Here is a 16044-nt window from a genome sequence, read left to right on the forward strand (position 1 = left end):
CAGCATTAGCAAATTACACAAGAGATCACATTTTTGTATTATATCTTGCAGAATGAAAGGAGGTCAAATGTTTAGACACATACATTCTACTCTAAATCATGCGTTTCAGGTTAACTATACACAACAAAAATGTATTTCTGGGGCACAGGCAACATTATTTTTGCCTTTTTTTTACTTCCTAGGTGTTTCTTAGACTGTTTTATGAGATTAATCTGTTCCGGGGACTACTGCAGAAGTGGCCTGCTCCACTACTGATCCTTCCTAAAGTGCTAATGTGAGGTGACACTCAGCTGCTGTACTGAATTCGGAAGCATTCTCACTTAAAACCTGCTAAAAAGAAACAAAGTCCAAGCAAATTTTAAAGGGGTGTCTCCAAAACATGAAGTGAAATATCTCAGAACATCAAGTAAATCTCTTGTTGAAAACAACAAAAAAGTACTAACTACAAAAACGTAGTAACAAAAATGAAGTAACCCAGATTTTGACAGGCTTATGGCTAGTGACTTGCCTTTTGGAACACATAATTATTTGTAAATTGTTTTTTTTTGTTTGTTTTTTTTACACAAAAAGTGGAATCTAGTGCTAAAGGGATAGCTAATTCAATATTCATAGTACTATTAATATGTAAAAGAAAATCTACTTGTTTTAGTAGTTGGAAATGATAGTACTGAATATCCTAAGCTGACAGGATAAATTTGTGGTGAAGTGTATGGGTTTCTGGAAGGACATGAATGACAAAGCAGCCCTGCCAATGTATCACTCCAAATAAAAGATTTTAGGGACTTTTTTTTTTTTTCTTCCCTTTTTTAATAAAATTCTTTCCAAACAATAACCTTGTAAAATAGGGGAAGAAAGGAGAATAAGCAGGGAGAAGCATTTTACATGAAGAGATCTGATCAACAAAACACTAAGATTAAATTTTTCAGCAGGGAAGAGACAGGTAAAGAGACCTTGCCTAGGTTTACTAGAATAGAACTATTCATTATTTCTGGCAAATCAGTGAATCGGTTTTCAAGTAGACAATGGCAACAAAAAGCAGAAAGTAATACTACTACTACTACTACGATCATTTTTAAACACATCAGCAAAGTATCCAAAGTATCTATCAGTACTTTCTATCGGGTCACTAGATACTTTCAGGCCACCAAACAGTTAGGGAAAAGAATAAGCAATATTACTATTTTAATGAATACTGAATGATTACTATGAAGTTCTATATTTGATATTAATACATTAGAGCAGATACCAGTTTCTGTCAAATAAGGCAAAAACATGTTTTGAATGCTCCTTACAAGGGTTAGCAATATAAAAACTACTTTTGTACTAATCTCAAGCACCCTAGGGAGATTAAATGCTGTATCTCCTTAAGAGACCCTACTCATTTCTCAGTAGTCCTACTTATAATATTTCTACTCATTTCTACATTTAGATACATGACCACATACATTCTGAATATGTATTTACTGCATAGGTGAAGTAATTTTAATGCTTCAGTCTTACTATGCACAATATACTGTCTCAAATTCATTTCTTCCTTCTTTCCAAGTACATATTGCTCGTTCATCTTTACCTGCAAAACCTATTTCCAAGGATGGATACAGGTCTACTTTTACAGAGGTATGGTCCTGGCAAAGTTGCTTACTATGAAGAACAGAACCGCAAAAGCAGTTACAAATTTAGATAAAAACTACTCTGCACTTTTAACAGGAAGAATGAGGACACTGCAAAATGCCAAACAAAATAAATAATCGTAGTTTGTTAATTTCCCCCTTGGTTAATTAACACCTATAAATGACCTTTAGCATTGACAAGTCCAACTTCATCTAGAAAGCCAAGGTTTAAGCACATCTATCCAAATAGGATTGATTACTGATTACAGCATTGTGAAGAGCACGATTCAATCTAATTTTTTTTTTTAAGCTGGAACTGCATTCCATAGTAAGCTGATGTGACTGCCAATGAGGTAGAATACATAGAGTCATTATGCTACAATAATGTTGATGTTACCAATGCTACATTTATTGAAAGCTCAAAAAATATATCATTTTAGACTGAAATTAAACCTTGTCAGAATATTTTTCTTTATAGTGTTTGGAATTAAAAACATATTAAATTGATCTATTATGAAAATTCTCTTTTCTCACTCTCCATGTTTTTCAGACCGTGTCTGCATCCTTAGGCAGTGAAACAATTTTTATAATTGTAATAAAACAGAAGTGTTGACTTTAAGTTAAGAAAATTGTTGCCTGAATAACTAAATACTTCAGCAAGCACAATAAATTCTAAGTTTAACAAACAACATGCATACTTGAACAGATATACACATTTCACAATTTTTGATACATAATTTTTGCTTAAAATTATTTAAGTTTTAGTCTTTTCCTCAGTGCATACAAAACAAGTTTGCAAAGCTGCACTTCTCTGGCTGACTACAGCAGCGACGTTATATTCCAATAAGAAACAGGATTGAAGCATCTATCTTACAATTGCATTTCAGTGAAAAGCCTAGTAATCAAAGTCACATGCCCATGTATTTCTTGCTAGTTCCTTCCAATTGAATTTTGTTTGGCAGTGTGGATTGAGACTCAGTGGTCGCTTTCTCCCAAACTCCAAAGGTAGGAGGACCACAAAACTATTCCCCCAACAAGAGCACATCAATGCATATTGCAGCCAAATCTCTAGAATATGACTGCATGGTAAAAACTATCTCCAAACAATACTTCGAAGCATTCTTCTTTACAACAGAGTGCAAGGAAGACCTAACCACTTACTTCCACTCAAGGTCTAAAACTTGCCACACTTGAGAAAATGCAGGAAGATTCCCTCTCTCAATCCAATCCACAGAGGAAAGAACTCACTTGAGCTGTTCTACTGGCTCTGCTGCCAGCAACCTATATGGTACGTACGTATATGGCCAGCAACCAATGGTACATACCTATAGCCAGATGTACCTATAGCCAGTAGATGCCTCACTTTCCAGAAGCCTGCAAACCCACCTCATCCCATGGGAGACAATACAGATGCAGTAAGATGCTAACTTCACAAAAATGGTAGAGTTGAAAATGCATGCATTAATGTACACTCGGTTGATAATTAATTTCCACACTGAGATGCTATATCCTATCCCTTATCTGGGATAGTGTTTTCTGTGATGCAAGTTCAGTTTTCAAAGCCACCTTTACTTGCTTTACACACTACATGTAAATCAGACTACCGCTCGAGTAAGGACATGCAGTTTATAGAGGGAAAAACACACAGAACTCATTTTCACATTTATGAACTAATGTGTAAGATAAGTTGATGTACGGTCTTTTAAAAGTTTTGAGAGAAAGTCTTCACACCTTTCCAGTTCTAATTTAATGTTAGAATTTTTGAAACGTTTAACAGAGCAACTAATAAGACAGATACTTAAAGCTGGCCATTTTACATGTATGCTATATTATATTTTTTTCTTTGCATTCAGTAGATTCCTACCAGCTAAATGCGGTGCAAAACAAAAGACTTATCTCCGAAGATCAAATGTATGCACATACTTGGAGCACCCCATACCCTAGAAGATTGATGATTCCTCAAAAATCATTTGGACAGCTATTGAGTACAGCTTATTTATAAAAGCATCACTTTTTTTTTTTTTTTTTTTATCAATTGCGGATGTTAAGCACGTGAAGTTAATTTATTTAGATATTCTTCACTACACTGATATTGCGATATAACCCAGATGTTGTTATTAAGATTTTGGCAGGGTAGAGGAAGCAGTGTTACATTTTGCTTTTTTAATGCTCCATGAAAATTATACATTTATTTATGCTCACACTGCAGATGAAAGAACACAACTTTTAATTGTTAGCAGCTGTAATATTGAAGCATTATGCAAGTGAAGGCGGTACATGGATTGTCCTAACACGAAAATCCACACTGCAGCTTGTCAGCATGCTAGTGGATATCTTTATTGTAGGTTTATCTGCTATTTAATCTTTTGCTGATGAAAATCTGGAGCAACCATTTTAATATTACTGTCATTCTGAATTCTCAGAGTATTTTGAAAACTAATCCTCTTAACCTTTTAAAGTTCTCTGTGCAAAACATTCATGCAAAAGACTGGCAAGCATTTACTAAAAATCTAATATTCCTTGAGTCCATTCAATTTGGTAATGCATAACAGTTATGTAAACTATCACTTTACTATATTAAATATTTTTGTTTCAAACACCTGTGAGATTATTATTTATTAGTCAAAAGTTATTCAGAATTTTTATAGTGTAGTTCTTTTACTAAAGGACTCAGTTTCGTTTTTTTTATCAGATAGAAGAGAAAATTATGCACCATAAACATTCTGATTCCATTTTAGTCTATTATTTTAAAATGTATGTTACAAAGATTATAATAATAAAAGACCATTTTAATCCACATAATGGCAAATATCACCTGTCTGTCAACGAAACATTTAAAAGCATCTCTTTATTAGAAACACGAATCAATACACTCAGGGGACTGCAATAACTGTTTCAAGCAATTTGTATTATCATTTCATTCTTGATGTTCCCGCTTAGACTAACTTATTATGAATGGCGTGAAAATGGCAACCTGTCACAATTGATTTTTTTTTTAAGCTCTTGCAATATTTTTTTTCCTTTCTTAATACAATTAAGTACCTTCTTACTAAACCCAGGCCTTGGTGGTAAGATACAGTCTACAACTGAAGTTTTTTTTCTTCATTACTGATTTTTCCCCCCCATTCACACTAGATATATTGTTGATGAAACAAAGAGCTATTGGCATTGTTTTGAATTGGAAGAACCTTATACAGAAGGAAGCACTGAACCTTCTGGCATCCCTCCAGCAGATAACTTTCTTGAAGATGGTTCCACTGCTAGCAAAAATCTCTAGAAGAACATTTGGGTTACTGACTGTAACCTCTGTTATCTCACTCTTTTCCTCTGGGAGTCAGTGTAACTATTAGTAGTTTAAGTTTTAAGTTTAAGTTTTTAAGTTTAAGTTTAAGTATTCCTTAATATATATATATATATATATACCTACATATATAATATATATACATACATTATATATATATATATACACACACACACACACACCCACCCACCCACCCCCCCCTTTGGTCAAATATATTTTGACGCCTTTTTTTTTTTTCTCCTGTAAAGCAGGAATTAATAGCTAGCTGTAACACACTATAGAGTATAGAAAGTACAGAAAAATCTGAGAATGCACATTTATACTTAGGCGACAAATATTTTCATCAGTACATAGGTATTCAGTCTTACTTAAATAAAACAGTACCTCTAAAAATAATTTTGCTTCAAAAATCAGCCCCAGAATAATTTATCTCCTAGGCAGAATGAATTCAATTCTTATAGCTTCTTGTAATACAAGTTGAAGTCCATCCAGCAAATACGCATGACATCACATAAAAGTTTTTAGTCTTTGGCTTTAGGTATGCCTAATTTAAGTTTTACGGAAAAAAAAAAGACAGCAGATCATATAGTAAGCATTACTTACCTTGTTTTTTGGATTGGATGTGTTCATTACACTTCGAGTCTCCTTCCCTGTGTAAATGACAACACCAATTACAGTTCCTGGGCAAGGAGAGAAGAAAAGAAAGAAAAGAAAGATAAACCTGAGGTGTCAAATATGTAGCTAAGAAAAAAGTTTGCAGAAAAAAAAAAAGCCTGCAATCATTTGCAGTCCTTCAAAGAAATCAGTTGTATAAGAAAAATACATTTATGCAATATACACTGTATCATGAGCTTTTTCCTTTTCACCTAGACTCTATAATAAAGGATCATTAGAACTTTCTTAAAATTTGAACTCATATAATGACAGCCTGCTTTTGTTCTTTTCAAAGGAAGCAACAGTTTAAATGTAATGGTTAAAACCACACAAGGTCTGTCATCACTATTATTGTAGTATAACAGACTATAAAAATTCGAAAGAATAAACAAAGAATAAAGATCAAAAGATAAAAGGAAAAGACATCAATATTAAAGAAAGGAAGTATCATTTATTCAAAAGTGAAATGCCTTGAAATTTACATACAAACCAAGCAATTCTATATTTTGGACCATTAGAAAACATCTTTTTCTAGGATTTTCCTCTCCATATTAAGTTTTCTTCTCAAGACTTTCTTGACACGTTTTCCACCAAACTAGTTTGCTCTACTGACAGTTCCATGTGGGGATCTACATTATGATATAAGTAACATACCCTGAAAACACTCCTTTTTTTTTTCTCAATTTTCATAAAAAGGCTTGTGTCTAATGCAGAAATTCTGAGCTCTTTTGCTGGTCTCCAAACCAATGTCCAAAATGTCCTCTGACACTTGAAAACTTAACTGAGGACTCCCTCTCTTCCTTTTCAAAAGAAAATCTACCAAAAACTTCAACAAATAAATACCACAACAAGAGATATCACAAACTAATCATATAAATGATTTAGAATGAATTAAACATAAAAAAAGGTTTTCAAAATATTTAATGGCTTAAATTCTTCAGCTGTAAGTTAAAGTTGTTTTTTCTGGGGCTGTATTTTATGAAGCTTTCACTAACTAAAAACTTCCTTTCCTTCAGAGGGTATGAAAAAAAAAAAGTAATATCTAACCAGCAAATGAAAAATTCGCTTAAAGTTGGAATAATTTTTTTGCTCTTTTCTTTAAGAATACCATAAGAATGGCTTTATGCTGGCTTTGATTTCCCGCTCTACCAAAAACTTAAAGCTAAACAGCCTTTGCAGGTCAAATTAATGTTTGCACACAGTGTACAAGTCTCTGTCAGGGTTTTACTATAGCTACGAGCAAAAATCACTTCAAATTTGTCAGGAATAATGAACTCCATTTACATAACTAAACTTTTAGTTTTGAAATTAGAACATCAGGATGCATAATACAAGATCTACCTGTTGCAACAAAATGATGATAGAAATGCTTTTTAATTTAGCTTGCCTTTATTTTAAGAAATTAGGAGACAATACCAAAATCAGTTAAAGTCAACACCTCCCAAGTGTACAAATTTGAGAAATCTTACTCTCCCAAACTTTATAAAGAGGTAGCACAGAATTATGTTCTTGATGGGACAGCATACAATTTTGCTCAAACTAATTTTTGGTTCCCCAAATTAGAAAGAAAATAAAGCTACTCTTACAGGAAATATTTTTCTTGGGATTCTTACTGTTCTATCAAGAGGACCCTTTTCTCAGAAAGATCTCTTTATTGCAGCATCCTGACATTTACATGAGCTTTTGCATTCTGGACTTAACAGGCAGTTGATAAGACTCACCGAATCCTTTATATAGTTACACTTACTGTCACTGATCTTCAAAATTATTGATTTGTGGTCTCTCTCCTCTAAAACTTTTGATATAGCAACAACCGGAGCTGAAGCTTTGTCAGGTATTCCCTACATAATTTGCCTAACATCTTTCCTGTCTTGACCTTGACCCTTCATATCACTTAACTGATAGCAGCTTGGGGATATTGGGCTCTCCTACCTAAGGCAACATGCTTTGTATAATACTCCAAAGGAAAAGCCGGGAAATTCAGCACTTAAACACTCAAAGGATGAAAATGGGCTGTGGCTGAGAAACAGTGGCTTCAATGGAAGGGGTTCTCAGGAGCACAAAGGGCAAAGTTTGGAAGAAACATCCTAGCAGATCTCTGCCCCACTGTCCTGATCCTTGGCAATTATTTTTTCTTAGGATGTAAATTCAGATCAACATAGACTGGCCAATGGCTGAATGAACTCAATTTCAGCCTCCACTGCCAAGGGGATTCACAGAGGGAACGCTTGCAATCACTACTCTGCTGCTTTTATCTCCTCCTACTTCCCTCTTAAGTACTCTCCTCCTAGCTTCCAGAATAAGGGCATCTATGTGTGAGATCAGGAGGGCTTTGAAAAGAGAAAGCATTGAGAATAAGGGAAGAGAACAAGTCTGACAAACACTACTGCCGAAGGAGAACATACAGGAAAAGGCTTAATGGAAACAATCCAGCAAACCACCCATGGAGTGAAAGCAATAGGAGTCCCAATAAAAAAGCATTTCCTCCTGCTTTTTCTTGTACAACTAAGTTACTTCTCAGATACCATTCTTGGTCTATTCTTTTCCTTGCTGTTTCTTGATCTTGTATCACATCAATCTTGCTTGTACCTAATGCTATGAAACTACATGTTTCCCTTCTAAACTGTGCAAGTTTATAGTAAACAAAAAGGCAAACATGAAACTGAATTGAAGTCTGGTAGTTGCATCATAGCATCCACTGTCTTTACACACAAGAATAAGACATCTTACCTCTTTAAAAATTACGCACAATAAAATGCATATGCTAAGTCAAGAAAGAGAGGCTCCTTACCCACCACCGTTTTCCTTTTTCCTGTGAAAAATTTTCCTTTAATTACTTTTTTTTTTTTTTTTTTTTTTTTTTATAATCAGCACCTCAACTGTGTACGCCTTTCCTAGGTGTGCTTGACAACGTCCTCTCTTTCTCTCTCTCCATACCACAGACAAGCAGCAGCAGCCAAGACACCACCACGCTTTGACCTCCAAATGCTTTCCAACAATCTCCAAGAGGTTGGCAAAGATACCACAGCAGTCCCAAGTGCTGTGTGTAACACAGGTGATGTACTCACTCTGCTTACTAACAGCTGATACCCAAGGTATTTAGAGTATTGGGCGAAGCAGCACCCAAGCACTGAGGCCATAAGGAAGACTCTACGGGACAGTGGTAACAGCAATGATGAATTCGTGATGTTGCAGGGCAGAACTTGGTCCTCCACTGTCTTGGCACAGGCTGCACATCCGCTTTCTTGAATCAAAGTGGCAAAGTAATGCAAGATTAGGTTGGCACACAATCACCCTATGCTCTTGGTTGTCTGGGTACAACAAAGCTGCGAGCCCAGACTGTAACCAGATTAAATTAAGATGCAAGAGAGGGTGAGAAAGTAGCAATCTAGAAAGGGGACTTTCAAAAGAGGAACAGCACAGGGTTTCCCTCACATGCTACCAGTTGCTTATTCGTCTGATTTCGTGGAATTGCTATGACAGTTGCCCACAACCTTAATACTCACAACCTTCTATTGTATGTGCAAGACTTAATCAAGGATTGTAACGGACTCATTGTGGGTACCCGGAAAACAGAGGTACTTGCAAACTTATATAATGTGCTTCTGCCTCTGCATGACTCAGTAGGCTCCAAGCAAGGCAGTTTATAATGCTGCTACCAGCCAGTGCCAAGTGCTTTATTAACAAGATTCCTAGGTCTCACAAACCTTTGAAATTCAATTATAAAGTCTAGTTTTTTTATACTATGAAATTCAAATTGAATTAGCTCAGTATCAAGTATCCTAACTTGGCTATGTACCAGTCACCTTGGAAGTGAGACGAATGATACCTCATCTACCACCAAAACCAGAACATCTCTCTCAATTTCCTGATCTTTCTGCCTTGTGGTATTCTTCACAATTCTATGCCCAGTGCACCTATAAGAACTTATAAATTCTTCATTAGATGAACTGAAGACTGAGGACTTCAGTTCAAGATCTGGATCTGGATTTAAGATAGCACAGAGAACCAGCAAATGGCCAAGAGAAGTCGTATATGCCAGACAGCTGTCTGCAATACCTACATGGGAGCAGCGTGTTATCACAGCAGGAAACTGTGCTTAATGTGAAAGAGCAGATACACAGAATGAGTGACAGGCTGAAGTTTAGATTTACAGGACTTTAATGCCACAAAATCAGTAATGCAATGAAGTTTCCCATGCAATTAAATTAATTTCTACGAAATGAAACCAAAATATGTATGCATACTATGACACTATTTTTTGGTACATGATAATGTCATATTTTATCTTCATAAAGGGCTGAGATCTTGGAGAGAAATGGAGTATTTTAATTTTGTAGCATTCAAAAGTTACTCTGAGTTCCCCTGAAGTATCCTATCACAACATCTAAAACATGTTCAGACAAAAGACATTATGTTCAGAAAAGACAATTATCTTTCCACTTTTTTAGTGTCTTTATTAATAATGAATCCAAGTCCTCAAGAAAAATTAAATCTCTCAGACAAAAAGTCGTAATATCTTTATTTCGTATTCTTTCAGGTCGTGAGTTAGGGCACAAATTTTAAGGATCAATGTTACCACTAATTTGAGGGACAGCTTCAGAGAGTCAGTTCAAGGGTTCTCAGTCTTTGGGTACACTTTAAAACAAAAATCAAGTCACCCTCAAAACAAAAACATGAATAGCTTTCAACAGAAAAAAAAAGTTAGAATTTCCTAATTTCAGAATTACTGATTTACAAATGTACATTCTTCTAGTTTTTAGGGTTTTTTTTTCTCTCTTCTGTGTATAGATCAGAGAGAAAAAGCAAGTTTATACATTATTTAAATATATAATTAGAAGCTTTTGATGGACATTTACAGATCTTGGCTACTTAAGTTAACATGATACCTGATGACAACTGTAAACATCATCCCTTTGACAGAATAATTTTAGAGAATTTGAGTTTCCCTAGGAAACTAATTTGCAAATTAAACACAGACAATGCTGAACATCAAAGAATACCATGATTTTTCAGATTTTAGAAAGTAGTGCTCAGTTTCCTCTACAATCTCCTTAAACTTGAAGGAGTTGGAAGACCCAGTCGTTCTGATTCCCCATCTAAGAATTCCAGGTCCTTTTCAAAATTCTTCCTCTCCCAATTTGCTATTCTCAAGACCTTTTTGCAGAATAGCTAGCCTCCTTTCTACAGTCCCTTTGACTTTTCTTGTCTAGAGTAAACACCAAAAAAAGTAATTTCCAGCTCTTATAATAAGAAAGAAACACACACATAACAATGACCATCTAAATATGGTATCTGATGAGAATGCATTAGAACAATGGAGTCTAAATATTAGCAGTACTTCATGTGAGCACCTCAATGAAGTTACACAGATGTATAACTGATTAATACTTTCTGATTAAGATTTTTGTTGATAACATTTTCATCCAGCTTTAACCTCAGCACAGAGTACTCAGAAAAATTCTTAATGCATACAAACCCATGCTTGCTTTTCAGCATGACGCTAGCTACATTGAGCTAAACAAACAGCTAAGTATAACCTGAAATTTTAATTAAAAGAAAAAGGTCAATGGCTTAAGTTACGGCACAAAGGACAGCACAACTGAAACAGCAAAACTCAAGTATAAAAACCTATTAAGAAGGATTAGAAAGACATGAAAACATGGTGAGGAAGGCATGAGAAAGACAGATGGTTAGCAGTATGAGTTAATAGCCAGAGACACACAAAGATTTTCAAAAGTCATTAGTATTTCACAATGTAAAATAAAGATAAACTTCCACAGAGAAGTTTTAATTACATAATCATCTTTGATATTGCAACACTTACCTGAAGCAACAACAGTGCTTGCCCATAATGTATTTTCTATGCTAAGGCTTTCATGAACTGCTGGATCACTGTCTTCCTGTTAAAAAAACACAAACAGCTAGTAAATCAAAATTACTACCAATAGTCATAGTTGAAAATATTGCCAAACCATCTGAATGATAATATGATGTCTGCATTCTTCTATTAACCAATGTATAATAGTATTCACTGCCTATATATATGAATGTACATATGCATATTCACACACATATACATTTGAGTGCACACACACATAAATTTTCCAAAAAAGAGAAAGAGTGATTAAAGTTAATATTACTTAAATCTAATTATGTTCAGAAAACAGCTAAAGTCAACAGTGCTTTTAAAGGCACATGTCCTTATCTTCTATTGTATCCACACACAGAAGAGCTTATTCTGCAAAGCAGTTAAGGTGAGTTAAGAACACTAAGCATCAAAAATTAATACCCTGTTCTCTCTGACAAGGTTAATTATCTATAGTTCATATGATAAGTATGGATGTCATCATTTTGGAAACTTAGTGACACCACACCAACTTCAGAGAAGAATATTTAGACTTCTAAAAATAAAAGTATATTTGCATTGTACTACCACACAATTCTAAAATATATCTCCAATAGAAAAAAAAATACTTCTAATAGGAAAGTGGTCCCATGATTATTTAAACTTCTCTTTTCTTTCTTTTTTTCTTCTCCTCTCTTCTCCCAAGCAATAATGGTCTACAGACTGATGACAGATTAAGTCTATGTAGAATCTGGAACATGTACGGATTTGTTGTTCATTAGCAGCTGTGAAATGTGCTGTTTGCAGGTCCCCTGAACTGAAGGAACCTTTAGGAAACAAATATTTAAGTGCAACTGATCAAATTATAGATCACTTGAAACATTGTGCAGAAAGCTGGAAAAAGGGAGCAAATGATGACCATGGTGAGTAAAAAATTCTATATAATATCAATAACAAAAACTGTATCCGTCTCTGAACTCAGTTTTCAATGAGCTGCCAAATATAGCACCGGGTGTTTAGAAACTTCTTTGTTTTTAACAAAAGGAAAATCTCCAAATAAGCAGATATATTTGCATGCATACTTCAAAAGATCCTTACACATAGCAAGGAAACAATAGTCTTTCTCCTAAATAAAGTAAAATTGTTGTTTAAAAGGCATAAAGTTCCTTCTGAACACAAAAAGAAAAAGGAGGGGGGAGTAAGGAGAAAGAGGCTAATGGTATTAGCTAAAAATAAAAAAAACACAGCTTTTGGAATCAAGACTCATACAAGAAGGGAGATTTCCACCAAGAACTGTCAGTGTTCTTAAAAAATACATCCTGACTGAACAACAAAAAAGGAGATATTTCAGCAAAAAAGAGATATTTCTGGATTCTTACCTAGAGAATTAAATGTACAGCAGTTGTTTGCCAAAATGCTACGAATGAAAATGCATTTGGTTTGAGACAAAAATAACCAGAAGCTGCAGTCTAACAAAAATAAAATTACACTTCATGCAGGAATTATCAATAATTTGGGAATACTATAAAAAGCAGAAGGGAGTTTCAATCTCATGCTACATAATAACAAAATACACTTGACACTAGTGTTTCTACAGAATTTTAAAGATATTAAAGCTGTATGTTTTGCTTCAGGTAAGAGAATATGGTATTTACATGTCAAAAGAATATGCTTCTCCTTCTGTAAAAGAAATAGATTACTCCAAACTTAAACCCTAGCTGATAGAGGAGATAGATACATATGAAGATCTAGTACTAGGATCAAAAGTTGCAAAATATTTAGGAAGACAAAAGCAATGTCCTCCTAAAACATGCCAACTTCAAATGAGGACATGAAGTAGGGGTCTCGTTAAACACCTGTCAAAGCTTGACAGCTCAAGTATTTCTGCTTTTCATACATGATACCTGGAGCAGCTAATTGTGAGGAGGTTGTTTCATACAAGGGTCACCTAAGATTTATACTACATCTCTTTCTCTCAGTTCCCTTGATACTTAGAAGAACTATCCATGTCAAACTGTTATCAGAGTAAATACTGCAAAACATTGGCTTTGTGGCTTTTCAAGTTGGAAGCCAAGAAAGACCCGAAGTTTCCTTACTACTCACTAGTTCTGCCACATCAAGGTTGAGATGTGCTGCACCATTCCACACCCTTCTGTTGGGGGGAAGAGGTGGAGAGATGGTAAGAGCTGGGAATGGTTGTTGAGAACCACTACCTTATCGTGATGTTCCACACTGAAAAACTTCCCCCAGGACATGGATTGAGGAACCAAAATCCTAGCTTGTGCAGAAGACCAACAGATCTAAGAAGCAGGGTTTTAAATATAATTATTTAATTTTTGTCTAATTCTGACCTTCAGTGCTGCCAGTCTTTCACAGAACCACAGAATGACCTCTCTAGAGGTCAGAAGGGACCTCTAGAGATCATCTAGTCCAATCCCCCCGTTCAAGCAGGGGCCCCTAGAGCACGTGGCACAGGGTGGCATCCAGGCGGGTTTTGAAGATCTTCAGAGAGGGAGACTCCACAACCTCTCTCGGCTGCCTGTTCCAGGGCTCTGTCACCCTCACAGGAAAGAAGTTCTTCCTCACTTGGAGGTGGAACTTCATGTTTTAATTTATACCCATAATGTGCTTTGAATCAAATCAGAAGGAAATGAGGGAAGTTGAAAGCTCTTTGGACACTGAAATTCCCTTCACAACAACACATTCTCGGCTCTGGCAAAACTGCCTTTCTCAGCAGAAGGAGATCAGCCGCCTCTGGTGATACTGAGCCTTCACACATCTTTTTCTGACACTGGCTACAGCGCTGTCACCATCTCTGCAAAGAGCCAGCTTCCTTATGAAACATTTATTTTTTTTAAAAATGTGTATGAACTATGGTGCATCCTAGAGCAGCTCATGACAGTTTGTCAGAGGGGCCTCTTGGCAGGAACAGGGGACGAGCTGTGTTACTGCAGCGCTGATCCCAGAGGCTACGTGCTTCAACCAACCACTGGAACCCAACAGAACTGAAGAAAAGGGGCCAATTCTTTACATATTTGAGATGAATTTAGTCTCAATACATGAAACAGTTTTTGTATTTTGTCATCAAAAACCTGAAGAAAGCATATGAAGAATACCTGCTGTCCTCTAAAGGACTACCAAAGAAATCCACACTGCCATAACACTCAAAGATGCAATTTCCTGTCTACCACAGACTAAAACCAGTCGTACAGATGTACGCAGAATTTTTGCGTCAATTAAAAAAATCAATTACCTTGATTTTTACCAAGAAGAAAAAAAAAATCAGAATTTTGGTAGAAGCATTTTACTTTGATTAGACATTAGTACAAAATTAACATATAGATCTAGAGAAAAGCTGTAAAATTCAGAAGTCTGTTCGCAGCTATGCTACAGAAGTGCTTTTTTATACTTTTATGTTTGTAACTTCAGGTGAGACTAAAATCAGACTTCAAAACAAAGCAGCCAAACAAAAGCATACATGATTTAATAATGACAGTGGACTGAAGGTTAGTACACTGCAGGAGACTAAACAGCCATGGGATACAATGAAAAGTCCTTTAATGGATAAATAATAAGACAACAGCTTAAAAAAATAACAAAGATGAAGGTAGATGGGATTTATTTTTTTTGACAGTGAAGGCAGCCCATCACTGAGTTGTGCAGAAAACACCTCAGATTCCCGCTACTCAAACAACCTAGAAGCCGCTGCAACGGCCAGCGAGGCGACAGAGCAAGGAAAATTTCGACGCGCTCTGGGGGAGTGGGCAGATGAAATTCCATACAGTGAAACGTAAGGTGATGCACACACAGAACCAAACACCCCAACTTCGCACACATGGTGATGAGCTCTGAGCTGATCATAACCACACAGACAACCCATTCGGGATTTATTACCAATCCACTATCTTACCAGCTCAGTAATAGGCTAAGAACAAGTTGACTCCTAAGAATCTACAGGGGTGAACGGACAATCCAAAATATTATTATGCACTACACAGAAAACCATGGTTTACCCACACCTTACATCTGCATTTCTAATCTCTCCCTACTCCAAACAGAAAATACAAAAAGACCTGGTAAGTGTTCAAAAGTACAACAAGGGTGGTCAAAGGAGCTTCCATACTAGATCTGACTGATTAAACCAGGACTCTAATCAGACACGACAGACACCTACGAAATGACTAGTAATAGAAAGGGAGGATCCTGCTTGCTTGCAGTCTCTTTCAGCACAATAAAGTAGTTCCAAGTCAAGTCAGCAGAATTAAAACAATTAAGGCTACTGTACTTCATAAAATACGTAATTAACCTGCAGACCTCCTTACTCTCTGCATGTCAAAAAGTTACACAGGTTTCAGGGAGAGCTGGGCAAATTTAAAGAGGAGAAATTCAGTGAAGGTTACTGATGGAAACCAGGTCTGGCTAGGGAAGTTCTTACACTACAGATTAAGGGGCAGGAGAGCACTACCACTCCAAAAGCGCCAGTCTGCTCCTGAGTCTTGTCAGAAATAACATATTAATCCAGAAACTCCTTTGCTGACCTAGCATATTAAGTTAAGACAATCAAGTGAAGTTTTGGCACACTTAGCTGAACCCAAAAGCTCTGCAGCACCTGAGGGGTCTAACAATAGACC

General features: G+C 35.9%; 1 protein-coding gene across 2 annotated transcripts in view; it reads right to left on the reverse strand.

The window, feature by feature from the left end:
- ATP9B (ATPase phospholipid transporting 9B) overlaps nucleotides 1–16044 on the reverse strand; it is a 139894-nt gene that overhangs the window by 58652 nt on the left and 65198 nt on the right. For both annotated transcript variants that reach the window (XM_088533354.1, XM_088533353.1), the window contains exons 10-11: nucleotides 11393–11468; nucleotides 5515–5591 (exon numbers count right to left, since the gene is read on the reverse strand). In XM_088533354.1, coding sequence (XP_088389480.1) covers nucleotides 5515–5591; nucleotides 11393–11468 — 153 coding nt within the window. The remainder of the gene's footprint in view (nucleotides 1–5514; nucleotides 5592–11392; nucleotides 11469–16044) is intronic.

The sequence above is a fragment of the Tinamus guttatus genome, unplaced genomic scaffold, assembly GCF_059628265.1.
Source record: "Tinamus guttatus ecotype Peru unplaced genomic scaffold, ASM5962826v1 Tinamus_guttatus_pri_ptg000497l, whole genome shotgun sequence".
Lineage (NCBI taxonomy): Eukaryota > Metazoa > Chordata > Aves > Tinamiformes > Tinamidae > Tinamus > Tinamus guttatus.